Consider the following 19,662-nt stretch of genomic DNA (forward strand, 5'->3'; position numbering starts at 1 on the left):
CACTGCATACCAGCAATCGCCAAAGACAGCCCACGTGTGGCATTTCCCATTCTGATTCCCGCATTCTGTAAGATTGGCATTCTCCCCGTCCCCTTACTAGGTAGGCAACATGGCCGCTCCAGCAGCGCCCGCAATGCCTGAGACTCGACAGGCACGCCATGACGACTTGCAATCGATCGAACCCATCAACTCAAGCCCGCTGCCGTCTGGAGCCGCCGACGACCTGAATTTGCGGCGCGTAGACCGCAAGACTGCATGTACTATTCGCTACGAGGCCCGCAGGTTTAAGTAAAGAGAGTAAAAAAGAGCACATGAGGTCATACGATGTGGTGAGACGAGACAACAGGGCTTGACTGCTTGCGGTAATGGGCCGGGCCTCATGTGCCTGCCCTAGCCGGTTCGTCCAGCGTCCAGACCCTAACCTCCCCGTCATCGCCAGTACTCAGTACCACTTCCTCATCTTCAGACTGCTTGCCCTTGTCTGCCCTCCGCGCCCAGGCGACGTGGTTGATCTCAAACACATCGTGTGCTGAAAACAGCTCTGCAACAACTGTCCATTCCGTCGCTGACTGTGCTTGCGCCGCATCAAGCTCCATCTGATCGCCATTGGCGGTATTCGAGGCATCCTGTCTCCAGCGCTCTTTGTACACGATAACTTTGCCGTCGCTGCCAGCACTGACAATCATGCCTGTCCTGCGGCTCCATGAGACCGAGTAGATGGCGCGTTCGTGAACTTGCGGAAGTATGGCTTCCTGGTACCAATCTTCGTCAATCGCTGCCGAACGGATGATGCTTGGTATACCCGTATTGCTGCTCGAGTTATCATCCCTCTCCTTTGCCTTCCGCCTCCATATCCTCACTGTGCGGTCATCTGAGCATGTTGCCAGCCGTGGCCCCGAGCGCTCAAGTTCCTCAATGTACTGTGTCTGCTCTTCGGATAGCCCCTCTCGCTGTGCTCTCCAATCCTTCTTACTCATTCCACTTCCCTCAAACTCGGCCCACCATACCGTCTGGCTGTGTCCATCTATCATGGAAACCTGCACCCAATCGTCTGCGTCTTCCCTATAAAGCCTGGCTGTATCGTCGTAACTTGCACTGGCCAGAAGATCCTCTTCTGGATGCCACGCCACGCACTTGACGTCTCCATCATGCTCTTGCAGCACGGCTACTGTCTCAAAGTTGTCGTCTTCCAGTTCCTCCCATATCCACACGCTCTTATCGCGCGAACAAGTGGCCAGGTACTGCCCGGAGGGGCTCCACGAGAGACACTTAATCTCAGATTCGTGACCGTCGAGAATGCAACTGAATTGATAGTCTTCTGCTTCATCATCGCCATCATCGTCTTCGGTGCTGCCCATGCGCCGGTTCGTAAAGTCGTTTTCCAATGTACCGCCCTGCTCTTCGCGCCGCCAAATACCTGCACTCGAGTCGAAGCTACCCGTGGCCAAGACGCTCTGGCCCTGTGTACCTGGCTTCCATGATACTGTCCGTACGCTGCGCTTGTGACCTCCGGTTATCGAGTGGAGTAGTGTAAAAGATGTAAGACTATACACGCGAACGCTGCGGTCTGAGCAGGCCGTCGCAATAATGGGAAGGGTCGGGTGTGGCGCGGACTGCCATGTTCGCGAGTTTGAGGGTGGTGTGAGGGTTGCGAGTTTTGAGAGTTTGTGTGTTTGCGTGTTCGCTGGCGGAGACATGGTGGAGGGGCTTGCGCGCGAGTGGCGGCTTTCGATAGTCGTCAGAGACCAGCAATTGTGAGCTTTGGGGGGGATGAGAAAGAAGCTCGGTACAGGCAGAACTATGGTAAGCTTGTTTCTGCTGTTCTCGCTGAGCTATGCGACCGAGTCAATGTTTTCGATACTTTGAGAGTGGGGGGCACAGAAAGTTCGGATGAGCGTCATAGGTATGCCAAGCATCCCACTACCACCATCTCCGGTGCGTTATCGGACATCCGCATTCGTTTGCATCCGGCATCAAATCATGTGATCATTTAAGTTCTCCGAAGTTCATCTATCTGTTTATGTTGAACCCGTGAACAATCATATCATCTCTTCTCGATTTGCCTCAATCTATCAGGCCGCTAACTCAGAGCACGCCATTTCCCAGCCTGGTGGATCCTGCCCTTTGTCGCTATGTAACATTATGAATATCTCAAGTATCTACAAAAAAACGTCGTGAATCTATTTTTTCAAAGAAAAAAAATTCATAACACAAACGAAATCTATGCGAAGGAGTGCTAAGTTTCAGGCTCCGCACTGGTGGGTGGCCGGCCCGTGAGTGAGCTACGGGATGCTGTCGTAATCATCATCAATAGATCAGCCAGCGTTTGGTTCTCCTGGTCCAAAATGTTACTCTTCACTTTCTTCATACTATGCATCTCCAATCTGAAACTGGATTTGCTTCTAGGCGACTTGATATCCTCAATGGAAGTTGTAACCATTTTGCCCCACATACTATGCCCCGAAAGCGCTGTGAGAGTTCTAGTATGCAGCCTGTGGTTGACAAGGTTATTCACAGAATCCGTTTCTTCATTCCAGCTCCTCTCACTGGACAGTGACTTCTTTTTACGAAGGCTCCACGGCCACTTGGAACTGAGGCTAGAAGATGAAGTTTCGGCATCTGATTGCGCTCGCCGGAGATAACCGAACTCGTCGTGGTTTCTTTGCACAAGCACAGCATGGTCTGCGCATCCTATTTGCGATCTGAGATATGTCTTGAAAAATGAAAACGGTATCGCCTTGAGGTGGAAGCTCTGCAACGATTGAACGTAGATTTCCTTGATGCCACAGAAAGCGAACACTTTTGCCTGACTGAACTCTGTTTGACCGTTGACCATGTCGAGCTGTTGTGCCGAGAACGTGGAAAAGTGCAGAGCCTCTTCAGGGCATTCGCGGAGCAGAGCTTCGATCTGACTGCCAAATTTGCGCATGAAGGCAGAGACTTTTGTGTCCGATTCTGAGGAGGCTTTGATCCGCGCCACGCACTGGTCCAAAGTGAGCCCATCAAATGTTGAGAGGATTTTTAGTTGCCGACTGTCGAGTTGATCGTCATCAAGTTTGACCATTGGCAGCCGACCTGAATTCGCCCGCGGCACCACGACATCCATGCTTTTCATGCCGGGTCTTGGTTGCACCAAGAAAGAAGCGAGGAAGGTGCCCCTCTTCGGAACAGAGTACTGTCTCTCACTGAAAGCACGTAGGCGGATGATAAGATCCTCAAGGTCACCACGGGGGATCTGCAAGCTGCGTGCTATGTTGTGGCTGACTTGCTCGATTTCCGCGAAGCTGTAGCCTAGTTGTTGTAACCGGTGTGCTTCTGATGCGTCGACTTTCCTCGAGAGTATGAGCATCTGTCCCTTTCCAAAAATGACTGGCTCAGCTCTTCCCAACTCGGGGTCGTTTGTTGTCATGTTCGCATCTGGAGTAGTATTGGTTGTGTGTGTACCTGTCCATGTCCCGCGATTGTTGGTCATCGTACCAGTAGTCAAAACATCCTCATATAGACACCCCAGCTTCTCGAGACCCATATCAAGAGCTGTAGCCATATCATCAGCTGTGACGCAAAACAATTTGCGAAATGTGGCCGACGAGGTTGCATCATCGCTCTCGTGTAATGAATTGCGTCTTTTGTTTCCGGGACAAGTCGCTTCCAGGTATCCAGCCAGTTGCAGGTTTTCACGCATTGACGGAATGAGATCGGAGATACCATTCCAGTTTCGTGTGACCCTAAAGATCCATTGAAAAACAGGATGTGATGTGTCAAGTTCGTCGTCGAAGGCTCCTTGATTGAAATGCTGCATGATGGTCTGACACGGCATCAACCCAGTATTGTTGACCAGCAGTTTCCCCGAGGAATCAAAGTTGGCAATAGCTAGCACGGCTTGCTGCGCCCTGCTCTTTTCCTCCTTCCGTTGGCGTTGTTTGATGAAGCCGAGTATGACACATGCAATGCATGAAACTGTTAACTGATCCATGTTAGCAGCACAATTGACATTTGCGACATGTGACTTACAAGGCAATAAGCGACAATGAGGTTTACGTTCTGGTCCGCTTCTTCGCCATTGTGATAGGCCTGGATCTGATACCAAGTGCCTGTTGCTGCAGTCCAGTGCATCCTAGACTATGTCAGAAAGATTATCACGCCATACGTCTGGCGGTATCACCCACCCGCAAATGCCCATAGCCAGAATAAAGGAAACAAATATGCGCCTCCAGATGTTGTTTATCCAGAGTTTTCCCCAGTAGAAAAAGAGGCCAAACCCAAGCGAACATAAGGCCACAGCAACAGCTGCAGAACCAACCATATTCGCCCAGTTCGCCGACATGCTGCAATTCTCAATACCAACGTTTCCTAGAAAATGCATCATGGTAGCGGCACCACCTGTACACAGTCCGCATACAGCAAGCGATCCGTAGCGAACAAGAGCTCGTCGACCGAGCTCGTAAAATCTGATCGCGACCCAGAGACCTAAAAAGATGGGTATAATCGGTAGTATCGCTGACAACACCGAATATGTCTCATCGTAGTATAGCTGAATCTCTAATTCACCTTCACCAAGGATGATCGCACGGTTCCCGAAGAAATGCATGCACCAGACTGCGACGAGCCCGAATGTTACTGAACAAATAGCAATATCCACCCTGTAACATATGAGACGCTGGGATTTGATATTTGCTTTTGAATACGTACCAGGGACGCCATCCCACCCCAGAGGCACGTCGGTGTAGCAGCTCTACGGTGGTAAAGGTACCAGTTAAGCTGACAAGAAAGGAGGCGAATACAAGATACGGAAGGAAGGATATGGGAGGTGTGGTTCCGAGGGGGTATTTGTCTTGGACCTCTGGTCGCAACATGGTAAATGCGACGGGATTGTGGTAGTTTGGTAAAGAGGGAAATGCACCTGTGCATAGATGTCTTGCCGGTAGATCTGGATATCGTTAGAGTATGGTTCTCCAGCACGTTACATCGACTGAGAAAAAATTGCCTACGCACCTGGGCCAAAGCAAAGCCACAACGCTGTTGCTACACGTTTTCCACAAAACGTGTCTTCGACCGAATTAGTCTATCGCAAACGCCGATTTTCCCTATAGCAGCCGGCCGCATTAATATAAAACAAGTGAACAACTTCAGAGGTATCAAGCAAATCAAACGAGTACTCTGGCGCTTTATTAAAGCAGCAATTTAGCCTCCCCTCTCACAACAACGGACAGCCCCGTTACACCATTCCTCGCCAGATGAATGCCGGGACAGACCACAAGGCTCCATAGTAATTCATCCTTGCAGGAGATGGCGCTAGGTTGGGTCGCAAACGCCACAACTTATGCGCTAAGTGGTGGTGACAGCCGTGGGCGATGAAACCTAGTCCCAAGGCTGAGGGCTCAACCGATGGATAAGGTTTCTGGGCCTTTTGATACTCAGACTTCTGATCAATTTTGGTTGTTTGGTGTATTTTCATCTTCCGATGCGCTACAACTTGACATGTCTCATTGTGAAAGCGGCATGCCTATGGCTTGATACATAATTAGTAAAAGTATTACCCGTGCAACGCAATGGAATTTACGAGCTTGTGAATCCTGTACTAAGTACACTTGGCAAAGTTGTTAGTGATAATTGGGGAGTGGAGTTCAGAATTCTTCATCCACGACTATTAATTAAATCATAGATTATGACTTGCCTTGTTCATTGTTGTTGAGTCACTGTGTCTGAGTACCTCGAGCTTTGAGTGATGCCGCTGCGAAGTATTCATATGCACGCGAGACTTCGAAAATCACGTGTTGATCGTTCCGGTGGATTCTGTCCATGGACTGAGAAGTTGGACATCTGAGCTGGGACTCCATTAAGGTTCGGGAATTTGATGTCATCTGATATTTTTATCGGACGGAGTCACCACTAATTAGCAAGCCGTTTTACTAAGCTCTATTCCGCTGCCAAGCACTCGTACGATATCGAGTGTTCCATCCGCAAAGTTGCAGCTAGGAGCGGAAGCTTCGGTGCAGAGTTCCTTAACAGCTGCCTGCTGGACACAAGTCCTAGACCATGTCAGTGTAGGCCTGAAACTAAAGCCGTCCATTGGTTAGTATCATTAGTGAAGGCGTATGTGGGGGCGTGTGGAAGAATAAGCTTTAAGCCAGCACCTTTTTCTATATATACCGTCAGGGCCCGATGTACCTTTCTTAACTGAGGCCTGGGGCGCTCATGATTCAGGCTCCCTTCCCAGCCAAGAGAAAGCTTGCCGTCTGCCAAGGAACGAACTCCTCAAGACTCGCCAAGGATTGAGCGGCGAAACATCGATGATATGGGCATTTTCTGAGTGTCCTACATTATTTAATGATATATTTACGTTGTTCTGATCGCTATATCATAACTCAGATTCTGATTGAGGCCCAGAGGGATGAGATCAGAGTCGGTTGTGCCTGACCGAATACAGTATTAGACGTAGCGACGCATAGCCTCATTGTTGTTTGCAACGTTTTGCATAGAAATAGGGGCATTGAATATGTAATCCTGACCGTATGATATGAGAAGTCCGAGGTGAAACAACTTCTAGTGCATGTCAAACAGATTCCACCAAGCTGGTAAACCTAATCATGTCAACCGTGACACTAGTGCAGTGCGCTAAAGCCAAGTATCAGTCGCCTTCGCCCAACCAGAAGTTGGGTTTGGATGCTGGGTCTGTTCTTCTCATGCCCACGCAAAGACCCTACGTCAGCCACCACAGATGATGCATAAACAGTTCTTGAAAGCTACACCAGACGGACGCGCCATGAATGCGCTGCGTCAATATTCAAATACCTATTATCCCGGGCCAATGCATTCGAGAATAGGTTGTGAGTTCGTAAATATGATTATTCAAGTCTGCTGTTGTAGCCAGAGTAGAGGCCTGAGGACGCCTAGTAGGAGAGTGGATCAAACAATAGCTCTTCTTCCAACTCGGCAATACCATGATCTGGGAAGGGTTTGGTGAAGGCTTCGTGTTGTATTTGGACATGGTGATTGTTAGTAGTCACTGTTTCCGGTGTGGAAGGTAATAAACACCCATCATCAGTACTTTCGCTCGAGTTGTTAAGGGCCATGTCTTCATCGTGTACTGCACATGCGCCTTCGTTGCATTCAGTATCTTTCCCCACTAACATATCATCCGAGTCCGAGCAGACTTCGTCTGAAGGGGAGCCAATACAAGCTAATGTCGGCGGTGTAGAGTCACGAAGTAGGCTTTTTTGCGAATGCACCCATAAATTAGTTGCAACATGTTGCGTGATACGGGCGGTGTTAGACTCAATGGTGTATCCTGGCCCGTGGGTTTTATCTCGTCCACCCGCAAAAGCAGCATTGTTGATGATCTCCATCTTGGACTTCAGGGAGATGGACATCGTCTTTGCAAAGCCTGTTTGAGCAAGTGATTGAGCAATTGTGGGCATTAATTGGGCTCTCTGAGACAAAGCCTATTCGAATATTAGCAGTACACTCATCGATATGAAGCGCTCCATACATCCATGTATCCGCTTCTCCATAACGCAGGGGCTACATCAGCCAATCCCATACGGAATGTATTGGCTTTGGCTTTTAACTCATTTGGATATCTGGAGATTGTACCGCGTATAGAGAGACGTAGTGCGCTATCGACCATGGCTCGCACGTCAGCTTGAAATTTCATCATCGAGGAAAGACTATGCGGTGATTGGGAACGTAGATCTACCAGCATATCTCTTTCTCCACGGTCAGTGTGTTGGTAGGGAGATTCCAGAGGCGTTAGTGGCATGCTAGTGACAGAGCGTTTTCGTTTTCTGCTAGTATCAAACCGAACAGGTTTTGGTACATCATGACTTGAGGCGTTTCCAGTCGAGTCTATATCAAAAAGCATCAAAGTCGTATGTTCGGCTTTAATGCGCTCATCCGAGAAAGAATTCGATCGCGGCACTACAAGCTTCCGGCGCGGACCCGTCTCGAGAATGTCCAGGCAGAGGCGAACCGATTGAAGTGAGACGGAAAGAACACCCTCTGGTGGTCCAATGTCTGTAGCTGGGACATCTAAGAACAGCCTGTGATGCTTTTGTCCCACCTCCTTTCTAGCGATAGCAACGTGGCTGATATTGAGTCGAATCGTTCCCGAATTTGTTATGAATTTGTTAGGAAGGCTTGGTCTTAACATTAATTGCTGCCATACCTTGATCTGGTTAGAATGGAGGGGTGACCTGATGTGAGTATGGCTTACTGGAGCCTGGAGAATAGCATTCGTGAGGGTCTGTAGCTGCTTATGGGGCAGCGCCTCGTTGTTCACCGTCAATTCCAAATTCATATGCATATCATGTCCACAATCAATCCATAGTAGTCCAGATGCAAGGGCTTCACGAAACTGAACTGATGTGAGCCGTGCAAGGTAAGGTGAGTCCTGTTTTGGTGAGACGGTGATCAATGTTGTGAGCCAAAGCTCGTGATGTGCAGCGGGTGCATGTAGTACTGCGCGCCCCAGCTCGACGGATCGCGACATTCTATTCACAGATGACTCTCCTGGATATCAGGGAAGAGGCGTGAGGCGGCATTGAGACGGAGCTTGTAAGGAGAATAAAGGATGGCAGCTGTCCGGTATCGCCTTCCGCGCCAAGACCCGGCACCGCCGTGTCACTTCGTGTCAGTCGGTACGTCACCCCCTGCGCCTTCTCCGCAGTTCCACAACAAATCCCAACATGAGGGTTATCACCAGGAATGCGCTCCAGCGCATCAGTCAGATTCGAGGGTGCGGCAGCGCCATCTCATCCTCATCTTCTATCCTGCCAGCATCTTGCAGGTCTTTTCACTGTAGCCCGACACCACGCACCGATGGCGTCTTCCGAGAGCTCACTGCCATGCGGGTGCGCACTCCCTGGATAGAGGCTTTACGAAAACAACAAGCAGAGGCCAACCAGCCCTCTGAGCCTTCGAAAAAGGCTGAATTGCCCAAAGATCGCAAATTGACGCCGAAGCGCATGAGTGAAAGCTATCATTCAGTTGTACTTCCTCTCGCTCAGGATCCGTGGATACTTGACACATATCTCAATGCATCGGGCCACATCCGTCTTGGGACCATTTTCATGGATCTTGATGCCCTTTCGGGTATCATCGCGTAAGCTTACAATGGCCATGCAGGATAATCGCTTTTGTCTAAACACGCCCACAGATACAAGCACACAGGAGATGACGTTACCACTGTTACTGCAAGCTGTGACCGCATCACCATCCATTCTCCACTAACAGAGATATGCGATCTGGAGCTCTCTGGTCGGGTTACGTATGCGACGGGTAGGAGCAGCTTAGAGATTACTATGCAGGTTGCAAAAGCACCCAAAGAGGGTAAAAAGACAAGAGATGAGGACGTCCTTATCAATTGTACCTTCACAATGGTTTCTCTGGATCCCGCCACGAAGAAGTAGGACCCATGAATTCTGTGGTCTTAGATGTTGGCTAACAGCACTACTAGGCCGGTCAACGTCAACCCGCTAAAGATTGAGACACCCGAAGAACAACGCATCTACGACCTGGGTGAACGCAATTCAAGAGTGCGAAAAGAGCGCCGGGAAACCTCTCTTCTTAAGCATACGCCAAACGATCTCGAGAGCGATCTAATCCATGCATTCTGGCAAAAGCAGCTGCAGTACCACGGTATGTTGCGTTCTTAAAAGCAGTGATCTGAGTCTCTAAGCTGATTGATACAGACCCGTATGATGAAATTCGCAAACCCGACAATGTAATTCCCATGGATGCAACCCGGTTGCAAACTGCGACCATCATGCAGCCTCAATACCGTAATCGGCACCACTTTATGATTTTTGGCGGTTTCCTCCTTAAGCAAACCTTCGAGCTCGCCTTCACTACCGCTGCAGCCTTCGCCCATGCCCGCCCCACCTTCGTGTCACTTGATCCATCTACCTTCCAGAACCCTGTGCCTGTGGGCAGCATACTATACCTCACGGCAACAGTAGTGTATACAGACCCGCCACTCATTGGCGCGCCAGGGGAGGAATTTGACGAAAACTCGGAATACACCCGAGTGCAGATCCGCGTTGACTCCAAGGTGAGGGATGTGGAGCATGGCCACTCGAAGCCGACTGGTCAATTCAACTACACATTCACAGTGCCAAAGAACATCAGGGTCATGCCAAGGACGTATCAGGAATTTATGATGTACATCGATGCGAGGAGGCGAGCAGCGCAGGTTAGGCAGACCCTAGAGGAAGGGAAACCCGTCAGCCCGAAGACCGCAGAGGACAGTCTCACGGAATAAGACACAGAATACGAGCGTTGGATTTGAGAATGCTACCATAGTGAATATTGATTCCAAAAAAGCGTTGTTGAATCCGATCAAAATGAAGTCGAAATGCACGCTCTAAATAGCCAAATGAACACACGGCGCTATACGTAGTACTAGTCCCAACGCCATTCAATAAACCAATCTGGCGAATGCCGCCTCACAGCTCCAGGATGCGCCTACTATGCGCTAACAACGCTCGAGCTGAAGCAAGAAAGAAAAAGAGGTATCGCGCATTCAGAGACAGGCTGTCGGACAAACAATAACCAAAAAAAGATCGGGAAACAATCCTATCGGACCAAACTCGCGAGGGGGCTCAACGGGGACCAAAAAAAGGGCGGTGAGGCAGAGGCCATTCGAGCTAGCCCATAGCCCCAGCACCGTCGCGTTGCAACATGTGCACTCGGCTGCATCTCTTCATCTGCACCCGCTCGTTAGCCTTGCTCCACAAATAACCATTCTCATTCCACAAGCGCCTCCTCCCCCCATTCCCCGATGCAGGGTGCCTTCCTAGGGTCTCTCCCCCCCCACTTGCCATGTGTCTGTCCCGTTGTCGTTGCCACTTTTTTCCCACCCCTCCCCCCCGTTCACCAAACCAAACGTTTCCCACCCGCGAACATACACATAGTAGAAAATTAAAGAGGAATTTGAACGTACCCGGTAGATACCAAAGTATCTTGGATGCAAAGGTAGGGGTTTTATAGCTCATCGAGCTCGAACTCGAGGGCTACGTCTTCGGAGCAGTCGGTGCAGTAGTAGTTTGAGAAGCCGCCGCATTCGATTTTCATCTTGGAGCACATGTCGATGGACCAGGCGTCGTAGGAGTAGCCAGAGAGGAGGCGGGAGGAGCAGACTTCAATGCTGTTGGCCCTGTTTATGGTGGTTAGTTGTTTCGTTCCATCTCTCTTGTTCGGTTTGAGGTATTACCAGATGTAGTAGTCGTGGTTGCAGTAGTACCACGAGTATGTGTATGAGCACATGATTTCGGATGGGTCCTGGAGATGCCGGGGAAATGTGGTTTTCAGATATGACCTTTGGTATGGTCTTTTAGGGATTTACAGTGAAAGATCTATATGTCTGGTGAGCTGACCGCTTTTTTCATTGTTTTCTTGTAAATTTCATAGCTGCTCTCGCATATGGCAGTCGTGGTCCGTCCATGTCGTTCCGCGGAAACCGAGAGTCGATGTTCTAGACTCTCTCTTTTTTTTTCTGGCGCGGTAGTCGTGGCGGTGCAGACATGGCATGTTGTGGAGTAGCGGTGATGGAAAGTTACACACCTCGAGTCTTTCAGTATCGTGTCCCCGAGCTTGCCACGAACAAAACGATTCAACAGGGCGATGTCGGAGAAATAAGGCTTGAACGCGTGTACAGAAGTTGAAGTGTGGGGTTTTTTCCTTTTTCTGAATATTAAAGATGGGAAATGGTATATGAAGCTCTCTTCAAGCAACACGGCGGAATATAACTGCAATCAGTACGTTGAGCACCCCAGTAACCTCATGGGAGCCGGGGCCGCATCTTTATAATCACTCATCTGCATCTCGCCGTCTTACATACAACTAGTCTGACTCCGTGGTCTGACTCCTTTGATCTTCGTAGCCGGGTGAGCTTGGACCCCTGTAAATGGGATACAAATGGGGCCCTACAGGCCTGCTCGCTCCGTATCACCCCCGGATTAGCGATAAGGAAAAGGCACGAATGCAAAGCCCGTCCAACCGGACCCAACCAGATGAACGCTTTTACCCTGGAAGAGGAAACTCTGTCGGGGAGGCGCGGCTGATGCGGTTCGGCTATGCGAGGACAGGTATCAAGAGGCGGTGGAGAGAAAGGACCCTCGTGCCTCTTCTTGACACGTTCGTCCATACTTATGCGCCATGTAGTAAACTGCCAACAGCCCCTGTATGCTTTTTTGCCAGACGCCACATCACGAACCTTGAGTATCCTTGGGGTTCGTTTGTTTCCCAACGAAATGCCCGTTGAAACTTCTGGCTACACAACGGGCCATTCGGCGACGAGGACAGCCCAGGTACCCCAGACTTTGTTCGCCTCACCCCTTCGCCTTTCGCGCACCGGTGACCGGTTGGACCCTGAGAGTGCAGAACACGCTAGCCCATGGCCTATGCAGGGTTTCCCTCCAGCCCCAATTGCGAAGCGTCCTACGCGCTGATTGGCTGCCGGCTACATGCCGGAACGCAACCAGATTGATAGCCGGGCTCTTGGCCAGAATAGACGGTCTGGAATTGGATGAACCATGGCGGAATTAGAGCTAGAGCGTGGCATGTGGCTGGCCGAGTGTGCCGATAGTAGCTGATAAGAGAGTTTGGTTCCAGTGGCCTTTGTTACACGCCCTTTGTTATTGGAGTTGTAGTGCTAATCGGGACGCAACGGGTAAGTCAAGAGAACCACAAAAAAAGCTCCATGTGCTAATGGCCTTCTCGAAGGAACCACCAAAAAAAAGGGGGGGGGGGGCGGTACGACAACATCAAGCTATCGAATACAACCAAACCAAAAATAAATAGTCCGAGGCGAGGCTGCTAACAGCAACAGCGCGAAAGACAATTTAGTCCCCGAACTCCTTTTTTTGTCTGGGCGGCTACTAACTGTGCAAGTAGAATACTTTTTGTCGCTGTTTCTTTGCCTCGGAACTTGACAGCCGCCAAAAACTCCGCAATCGGCGCCGGCGTGCGCCCCCCCGCCACCCCTGCGGCAATTGCTCACACACACACACACAAACACCCCCACCCCACACAACGTCCACCTGCTGCCGTTCTCGTCGAATCTCTTTTCGCTCCGAAGACTGTCGGGCTCCGCCTGTTGTGATACCGAAGAGAATCAATGGTTTCAGAGATGATTGCCTAGTTGGGAAAGAACAAGGGTCCAGTTGTGGTGGCGCTGTGCTGGGGTGTCCTCCGAAAACTTACGGGGTTGGAAACGGGCGGGATGAGGCGTTTTGGATGTGTGAATGTCAAATGTTGCATGAACGCGTGAGGGTACCGTGGGAGTATTAGGGGCTGTAGTGTATATTTGGTACCCGTTTATCGTGGTAAGTCTGACAAATGACGGGCATGGCGTAAGTAGGGCTGGGTGAGTAGTTTGACGTTACATGATGCATTGATATACTGTGAGGCTGTTTCTGGATTGGTGTTGGTGTATGATTCAGAGTCCCGTTTCAAACATGTACTATTCTTCCTGCATGATACTTCTCTTATCTAGCTGCCTAGGTGAAATAGAATTTACCGTCTTTTTTGGGTTGTGTAAGGTAGAGCAGAGCTTAGCGCATGCTTTTTGAGTACAAGTACATAGAATTCCCGATCCATACTAATAGTACGCTTTTGGATTGTCGAAATGCCATGTGACAGAGTATAGAGAAAAAGGCTTTGTCAACCTTTCCTGCCGTCTAATTGGATTGTTTTTTCGGGAGTGGAGTGACAAACTTGTCCTCATCCATTTCCTTCGACACCGTACCCTTCTCCTGCATTTCCTGCACCAACTGCGGGGCAGACTTCGAGTACTGCTCTACTCTCCACTTGGAGGGGTTGGCTGCCTGTAGCCACACGAGCCGGCCATTGATTTCTGTGTTATGCTTCTCCGCTGCCGCTTGCTCAGCACCTTCTTTCGTCTTGAAGTCGATCCAGCCCAGCAGGCGTGGGTTTTGCTTTTTGTCGCCAAAGAACACTGCCATATCGCTGAGGCTCTCAACACCGTATTTGCCAAAGTTTTCCTCAATGATCTTCGCTGCGTTGTTTCTGGCTTCGCTGACCTTGGCATTAGGCGACCAGCCCGGTGTTTTGACTGAAAGCATCATCCGGCGTCCTTCGGCCAAGGGGCGGAGAGCCTCTTGCGCAGCATCACCTTCGTCGTTGAAGAAGCGAGATACATAGGGCGAGTTCTTTGAGGTCTTCAGATGCCCCCACTGAAAGTCAGCTTTCAAAGGCTGGACTACGATGCTCTTATTTTGTAATTTTGCTTGATCAAGCTTCTTGATTGCTCTCTGGACTTCTTCAGGGCTTCCTAGCTCCACAAAGCACATGGTGTCATTGTGGAATGTGAAGCGATCTACTCGCATTTGCAACTTTTTTCTATGCTCCTATTAGCTGAGATGTGCATTTGTAAGGTTTATATGCGATTTGAAAAGTCCAACAAGAACTTACATGATGAAACCGTTTTCCCGCAAAAACTCTTCAATGTTTCCTCTTGATAGTCGCTTCGAAAGCTTTAGCAAAACAATGGAATTTGCCGTGTTACCAGCTGAAGCGGTACGGTCATCTGTGAGAGCAATCTCTGGGCCTCTTGAAGGTGTATGGACAATCTCTTCCCATGCCGATATACTGGAAGTAAAGGTTCTCCTTGGCAATGATGAAGTGATTGATGGGATTGCTGAGGGAATGGCGCGTATGCACGGAGCGCTCGCACGACAGAGAAGGTGACTCCGTGAGAGCAACCTTGACACGGCCATTGTGAGATTTGAATGTAAACAACCTAGAGTAATGCGATTGGCCAGAGAACCTCAAGATTGTTGTGCTTGGGTACAGGATGGGCGTCAACATTCGTCGAAAAAGTTCCACGCCTTGTCGGGGCGCCAAGACCTGCTATCGATAACGCACTACAAGGCTGTACCTCTTGTGCATCTTGAATCACTCGCTTAAGCGACATCTTTCTATCAGTTTGAAAATGGGTAATACACATTGATATTGGCTCAAGTACAGAGTCATAACGTGTCAAAGTGAGCTATACTTCATGCTGTGAACGATTGATGAATATCTGCTTGATCGCCATCTTTGTCACACAACATGACTTTCCCCATAATACCATGTACATTTTGGTTTATCGGTGATGTACTACTGTATTTAGACAAAATTTTGCCTTTTCTTATCCGCTGTACGCACGGTCTGCGTAGATCATCCTTTTTCCTAGAATTCAAACTGATGATATCAACCACACAATTTTAAATGCTGGTCATACGACCATAGGAAGCTTGGACCACTGAAACTCGTTGGATCTTCTTTAGTTAAACAGTTTACCGGTGGATTAGTAGTTAGGCGGGTGACCACTGACGAATCTCCACTGTCGTATGTTTTTGGAATTTTATATATTTTTTTGCGGGCATGTGGCGTGTTCGGTCCTTGGAGTCTCGATGTATGGACAAAGACATTTTTGAACCAACAGCTCATGTGTAGCAAGGAACTTGATAGCCGCGGCACATGACGAACTGGCGTCTGGTTTGAAGAGTATATAGTATATATTGGAAGTATTGAGATGCAAAGTTTTAGCTTAATCTACGATCGTGCGCGGAATTGCAGCATCGGTCCATCCTTTTTACTGGCGAATACATCCATGATCTGGTATTCAGTCTCCCTATTCCGGCCCTCCTCCAGCTCCTTGCTTCCTGCACCCAGAGTCATACCGGGGGCCAATCTCAGATCGTACAAGTACAAAACTCTTGCAATGGTCACAGTCAGTTCGACATACGCCAGGCCCTTACCAATGCACCCACGGGGGCCAATGCTGAATGGGTTGTATGCTGCCTGAGCCGCCTGGAGACTGCTATGATGAGGGTTTACTGCATGATCCGGAAGCCAACGCTCAGGAATGTAATCGAATGGCTGAGGAAAGTACTCAGGGTTGTGGTGGATCGCATAGATGGGAACACCAACGTCTACTCCGGCAGGAATGTGGCGGCCATCGATATCAAGGCCTCCAGTGAGAACCTCTCGGGGAAGAGCACCAGCTACTGGGGGTGTCATGCGCATCGTTTCATCGATGCATGCACGCAAGAAAGAGCAGCCGCTAAGTTTGGGTCCAGTAACGATTTCCTCGACGTCAGCAAATGTTTCGCGGATTTCCTTGCACACCTTTTGCATTGCTGAAGGGTTGTTTGCGAGATAGAACATTGTGCCAGCCATGGCCGTTGAAGTAGTGTCCGAGCCAGCGATGATAAGCAAATTCGACTCGCCCCACAGCTCATCCATGCTGAAGCCGTTACCAGTCTCCGGATCCTTTGCGTTCAGCAGGTAGTAGAAGAAGTCCTTGCGGTCAACATCTAGGCCCAGCTTGGTGCGCTCCATAGCTTGTCCCTTGCTGTATTGCATGTACTGCGCGCGCTGGCCAGCAATCTTGCGGAAGAATAGCTTATCCAAGTGCCAGTTGTGGATAGTAAGATGTGTGCCACAAATCAAATGGCGATGTGCTGCGTTTCCGACCAACTCGGTTGCGAAACGGTTGGCAGGACTTTCCAGCATTCCGAAAGCCTTCCCGAATACCAGATCGCCCATGATGTCGAAGACAAGCCACTCACACCAGTGCGCAGCGTTCCAGACATCGTTCCAGCCACCGTCTTTCTCGTCACCCATGGCTTTTCCGGAAGACCAATTGTTGCTTTTGCGCGCGAGCATTTCACAGCCAACGCGTACATTGGCCAGGATGTACTTTTCCAGACTCTTGATTGCGGAATCGCTGAATGCATGGCTCATGACTCTCCTCTTGCGGGCATGCTGCATCTTGTCAATCGCGCTGTGCACGCTGACGGCCTTTGGTGTGCTAGGAAAGGCTTCGTAGAACGATGCCTTCTTAACATTGGACCGGAAGCCATAGATGGTCTTCAAACCAGTTGCCGTGTTGACGGAGAGCAAATTGGGTCCTAGGCGCACATATGTACCGTATTTCTCGTGTGCACGGTGGAAGGCGAGATGACGCGAGCCTTTGTAGGCATAGTAAGCGAGGTAGATGTCGGTGATCTTTGCGAGGAAAGGGCCCGGGTAAGAAGCCAGAGGGTGAAGGGTGAGTCGATAGACTATGACACTGAAAATCTGTGGGTCTGGTTAGTTGTGTGCGTGGGTTGATTGTCAAGCGGCTTACGTAGAGTGCCAGCGCTCCAAAAATGGAGCCTAGAAGGAAGAGAACAGCCATGATGGCGGTTCAGATAAATTTTTCTTGTAGCAGATCTGAGGTTAGGCAGGAAATGTTATTGGTGCACACTCAATCTCATTGCCACGAGAAGATATTCTCGAGAAAAGTGATCAGAGATGCGCTCAAATCTTTCGTACAACTGCTCCATTCTGCACGACGAAGCAGCAACCTAAGTACTTCAGCGCGCTTCCACCACCATCCGCATCTCCCCCGATACCCTCTGCATCTGCAATGACAAAGAATCTCAGCCCGGTGAAGTGGTCATCTGCCCTGTTACTGGAGCTTGGTCGAAGCAGGATCCATGCGGGAACACTGGGTATATGTTGCGGCGCACTACGGCTACCGTCGGATATTCGAGCAATTCATCGGGACCCAACCAAACACAGCGGATATCGAGGCAGGCGATGACGCTAACGCGGATAATGATGCAGCTTCGTAGTTTGACCCACTTTTTGCGGACAGGAAGGGCGCGGATATTGGGTGCGTAGGCGTGGGAGGGAGAGGAAGGCTGGCGGGAGACTCCATGGCGATTATCGTGCATCCATGCATGTCAGCACTGTCACTATCTCAAAAGTAAACATCGCGTCATGTATCGTGATCAAGTTCCGCCCGGGGAACCGCGATCATTTTGCACTCGCAAATCACCAATAGATGATGTTTTGTTGAGTAAGGTTGATTTGCTGATCCGCAGAGGTGCTATCTAGAAGATGGTACAGTGATGAAGCGCCAGGAGAGTCAAGCACACGAGTTTTGTAGCTTGTAGTATCTTGGCCAATAGACATCAGGCTGGCCTGGAAAACCCAGGAGCGGGTTCCAGCAGGGTGGGTGGCAGGCAGAGCAAAGTGCAGTTAATGGTGCACGTTCTAGGGAGGCAACAATGCATTCTTCATAAACTCGGGTTGGTGAGCTTTAGGTAGACCAGGATGCAAAGGATACTATTCAAATAAAATTACTTTTTGGAGGAAGATGCGGAAGCTTTAGGCAAATTATCGAAACGTGCCTGAAGATGAGCTTCGAATGTCCGATTGCTCAATCTACGTACATTTGCTTAACAGTCTTGCCTACGCACACACATACTGGGCTTGGTTGTGTGTCCTCTTGGTCACAGCTCGCAGGAAAGTTGAAATGCAGACTAGAAGGTTAGATGCTCACCATAAGCAAAAACGAAGTTTCGAGTATATCATGTGGTTCTCTCTGTGACATCAACGTGTAATGGAACGATGCATTCTCACAGCAATTGGAAGATGTGCAATTTCAGGGTGAATTGGCGAATGAGAAGACGGCAATTCTCAAGCGGGAATCGCCGTCTTGGCAGATGTCGAGGCTCGCGAACATCAACCTTGACGATAGCATCGCTGAACGCGCGACAGCACCACGCACGCACCTCGACTCGACTCCGCTCCTCCGTTTTGCCCAGGCAATTGAGCGCCCAACATGGCTAAGAACTTGAAGACGGCAGTCTTCTCGGTACGGCTCGCCCAGTCCCATAGCAGCACGCCCTCGTCCGAACGCCCCTCCACCCTCTATTATAAATGCAATTGAAGGCATCACGCTGATGATGCCCACGTAGAAATATACTGTCCAGCCTACTGGGATCTATGCAGCTATCAACAGGCTCTTCGCGATCGACCCCAAGCGTTCCACGGGTATCCCAATGAACCCGCAGTTCCGTAACCCACCTCCCGGCGCAAACGATCCTATGGCCTACGACGATCCCGTTACTGTTCCTGCTGGCGATATCGCCGAAAACCCGTACTGGAAGCGCGATGTGCGAAGACGTTACCCTAGGCTCTCTACCGTCACCCAGGCCGACGCGGTTGCATTGCTCGAAGTTGGAAGCGCAGCAGCGCCCAAGCAGGAATTGATTGGTGAGGCGGGCTCCAAGTCTCTGATTGCTGCCCAAGAACAGGGTGCGAAGGGACTTGCTGTTGCGTTTGAGAAGAATACTGGACTTGCAAAGGATGTACTAGGTCCCGGTGGCATGCCTCCGCTTCCTAGCGGCCTGCACAGCACCGGAGTTTCAGGACACAAGCGATATGATTTGGATCAGGACCAGTCATACGGTGATGGGTACGCCACGAGACAAGCCTAATTCTAGGTCATGATGCTAACAAGGTATAGGTACCCGTGCCGGACATTTGCTTAGGTTGGAATATAGCTCCTGGTAACGACACCCAAGATAGAGACACTGTACACATGAAGGACTTTCTTCCTCCACTTTATTTCATATTTCCATCATCTCTTCAAGTTTCACATGGAATGTGCTCTTCATCTGTGCCAATCTCTGAACGTCCTGCGTTCTTCTTATGAATGTTGTCAATTTATTTCTCATGATGTTCACGCTCTCACGGTCACCTATCACCTTTCACTTCTCACCACCCAAGGAAGGTACCACTAGGGTCTCTTGTCTTGGCATCGTGGTTTGCGACTTCCAACCTCTCCGTCACGCGCAAATTGCGTGCACCTTACTCTCACCT

The 19,662-nt window shown here is 49.9% G+C and overlaps 7 protein-coding genes across 7 annotated transcripts; 2 read left to right on the plus strand and 5 right to left on the minus strand.

Annotated features, from left to right (window-relative positions):
• Positions 1-171: 171 nt before the first annotated feature.
• PSV08DRAFT_29900 (WD40-repeat-containing domain protein) lies at positions 172-1,857 on the minus strand. Its single transcript, XM_014219102.2, has one exon. The coding sequence runs from the start codon at positions 1,695-1,697 to the stop codon at positions 378-380; it is 1,320 nt and encodes a 439-aa protein (XP_014074577.1). The 5' UTR covers positions 1,698-1,857; the 3' UTR covers positions 172-377.
• A 379-nt stretch (positions 1,858-2,236) lies between these two features.
• Positions 2,237-4,853, minus strand: PSV08DRAFT_217714 (uncharacterized protein; the record flags this gene model as incomplete). The annotated part of the gene is made up of 4 exons (XM_014219101.1): positions 2,237-3,964; positions 4,012-4,114; positions 4,167-4,640; positions 4,690-4,853. 4 exons carry the CDS (start codon positions 4,851-4,853, stop codon positions 2,237-2,239), a joined length of 2,469 nt encoding a protein of 822 aa, XP_014074576.1.
• A 2,037-nt stretch (positions 4,854-6,890) lies between these two features.
• PSV08DRAFT_174388 (uncharacterized protein) lies at positions 6,891-8,488 on the minus strand (the record flags this gene model as incomplete). Its single annotated transcript, XM_014219100.1, has 3 exons — positions 6,891-7,442; positions 7,490-8,164; positions 8,213-8,488. 3 exons carry the CDS (start codon positions 8,486-8,488, stop codon positions 6,891-6,893), a joined length of 1,503 nt encoding a protein of 500 aa, XP_014074575.1.
• Positions 8,489-8,669: 181 nt separating this feature from the next.
• PSV08DRAFT_407933 (HotDog domain-containing protein) lies at positions 8,670-10,700 on the plus strand. Its single transcript, XM_014219099.2, has 4 exons — positions 8,670-9,100; positions 9,155-9,403; positions 9,455-9,636; positions 9,690-10,700. Exons 1-4 carry the CDS (start codon positions 8,685-8,687, stop codon positions 10,256-10,258), a joined length of 1,416 nt encoding a protein of 471 aa, XP_014074574.1. The 5' UTR covers positions 8,670-8,684; the 3' UTR covers positions 10,259-10,700.
• Positions 10,701-10,966: 266 nt separating this feature from the next.
• On the minus strand, positions 10,967-11,262 carry PSV08DRAFT_275082 (uncharacterized protein; the record flags this gene model as incomplete). The annotated part of the gene is made up of 2 exons (XM_014219098.2): positions 10,967-11,152; positions 11,210-11,262. 2 exons carry the CDS (start codon positions 11,260-11,262, stop codon positions 10,981-10,983), a joined length of 225 nt encoding a protein of 74 aa, XP_014074573.1. The 3' UTR covers positions 10,967-10,980.
• A 2,154-nt stretch (positions 11,263-13,416) lies between these two features.
• On the minus strand, positions 13,417-17,320 carry PSV08DRAFT_407934 (benzoate 4-monooxygenase cytochrome p450). The gene is made up of 3 exons (XM_014219095.2): positions 17,135-17,320; positions 15,560-17,085; positions 13,417-14,358 (listed from the first exon to the last, which is right to left on the minus strand). The coding sequence occupies exons 1-3, from the start codon at positions 17,183-17,185 to the stop codon at positions 13,677-13,679; spliced, it is 2,259 nt and encodes a 752-aa protein (XP_014074570.2). The 5' UTR covers positions 17,186-17,320; the 3' UTR covers positions 13,417-13,676.
• Positions 17,321-18,554: 1,234 nt separating this feature from the next.
• PSV08DRAFT_275111 (uncharacterized protein) lies at positions 18,555-19,505 on the plus strand. Its single transcript, XM_014219094.2, has 3 exons — positions 18,555-18,652; positions 18,756-19,255; positions 19,307-19,505. Exons 1-3 carry the CDS (start codon positions 18,620-18,622, stop codon positions 19,329-19,331), a joined length of 558 nt encoding a protein of 185 aa, XP_014074569.1. The 5' UTR covers positions 18,555-18,619; the 3' UTR covers positions 19,332-19,505.
• Positions 19,506-19,662: the final 157 nt, after the last annotated feature.

This window comes from Bipolaris maydis (assembly GCF_028858645.1).
Source record: "Bipolaris maydis strain C4 unplaced genomic scaffold PSV08scaffold_3, whole genome shotgun sequence".
NCBI classification, from domain to species: domain Eukaryota; kingdom Fungi; phylum Ascomycota; class Dothideomycetes; order Pleosporales; family Pleosporaceae; genus Bipolaris; species Bipolaris maydis.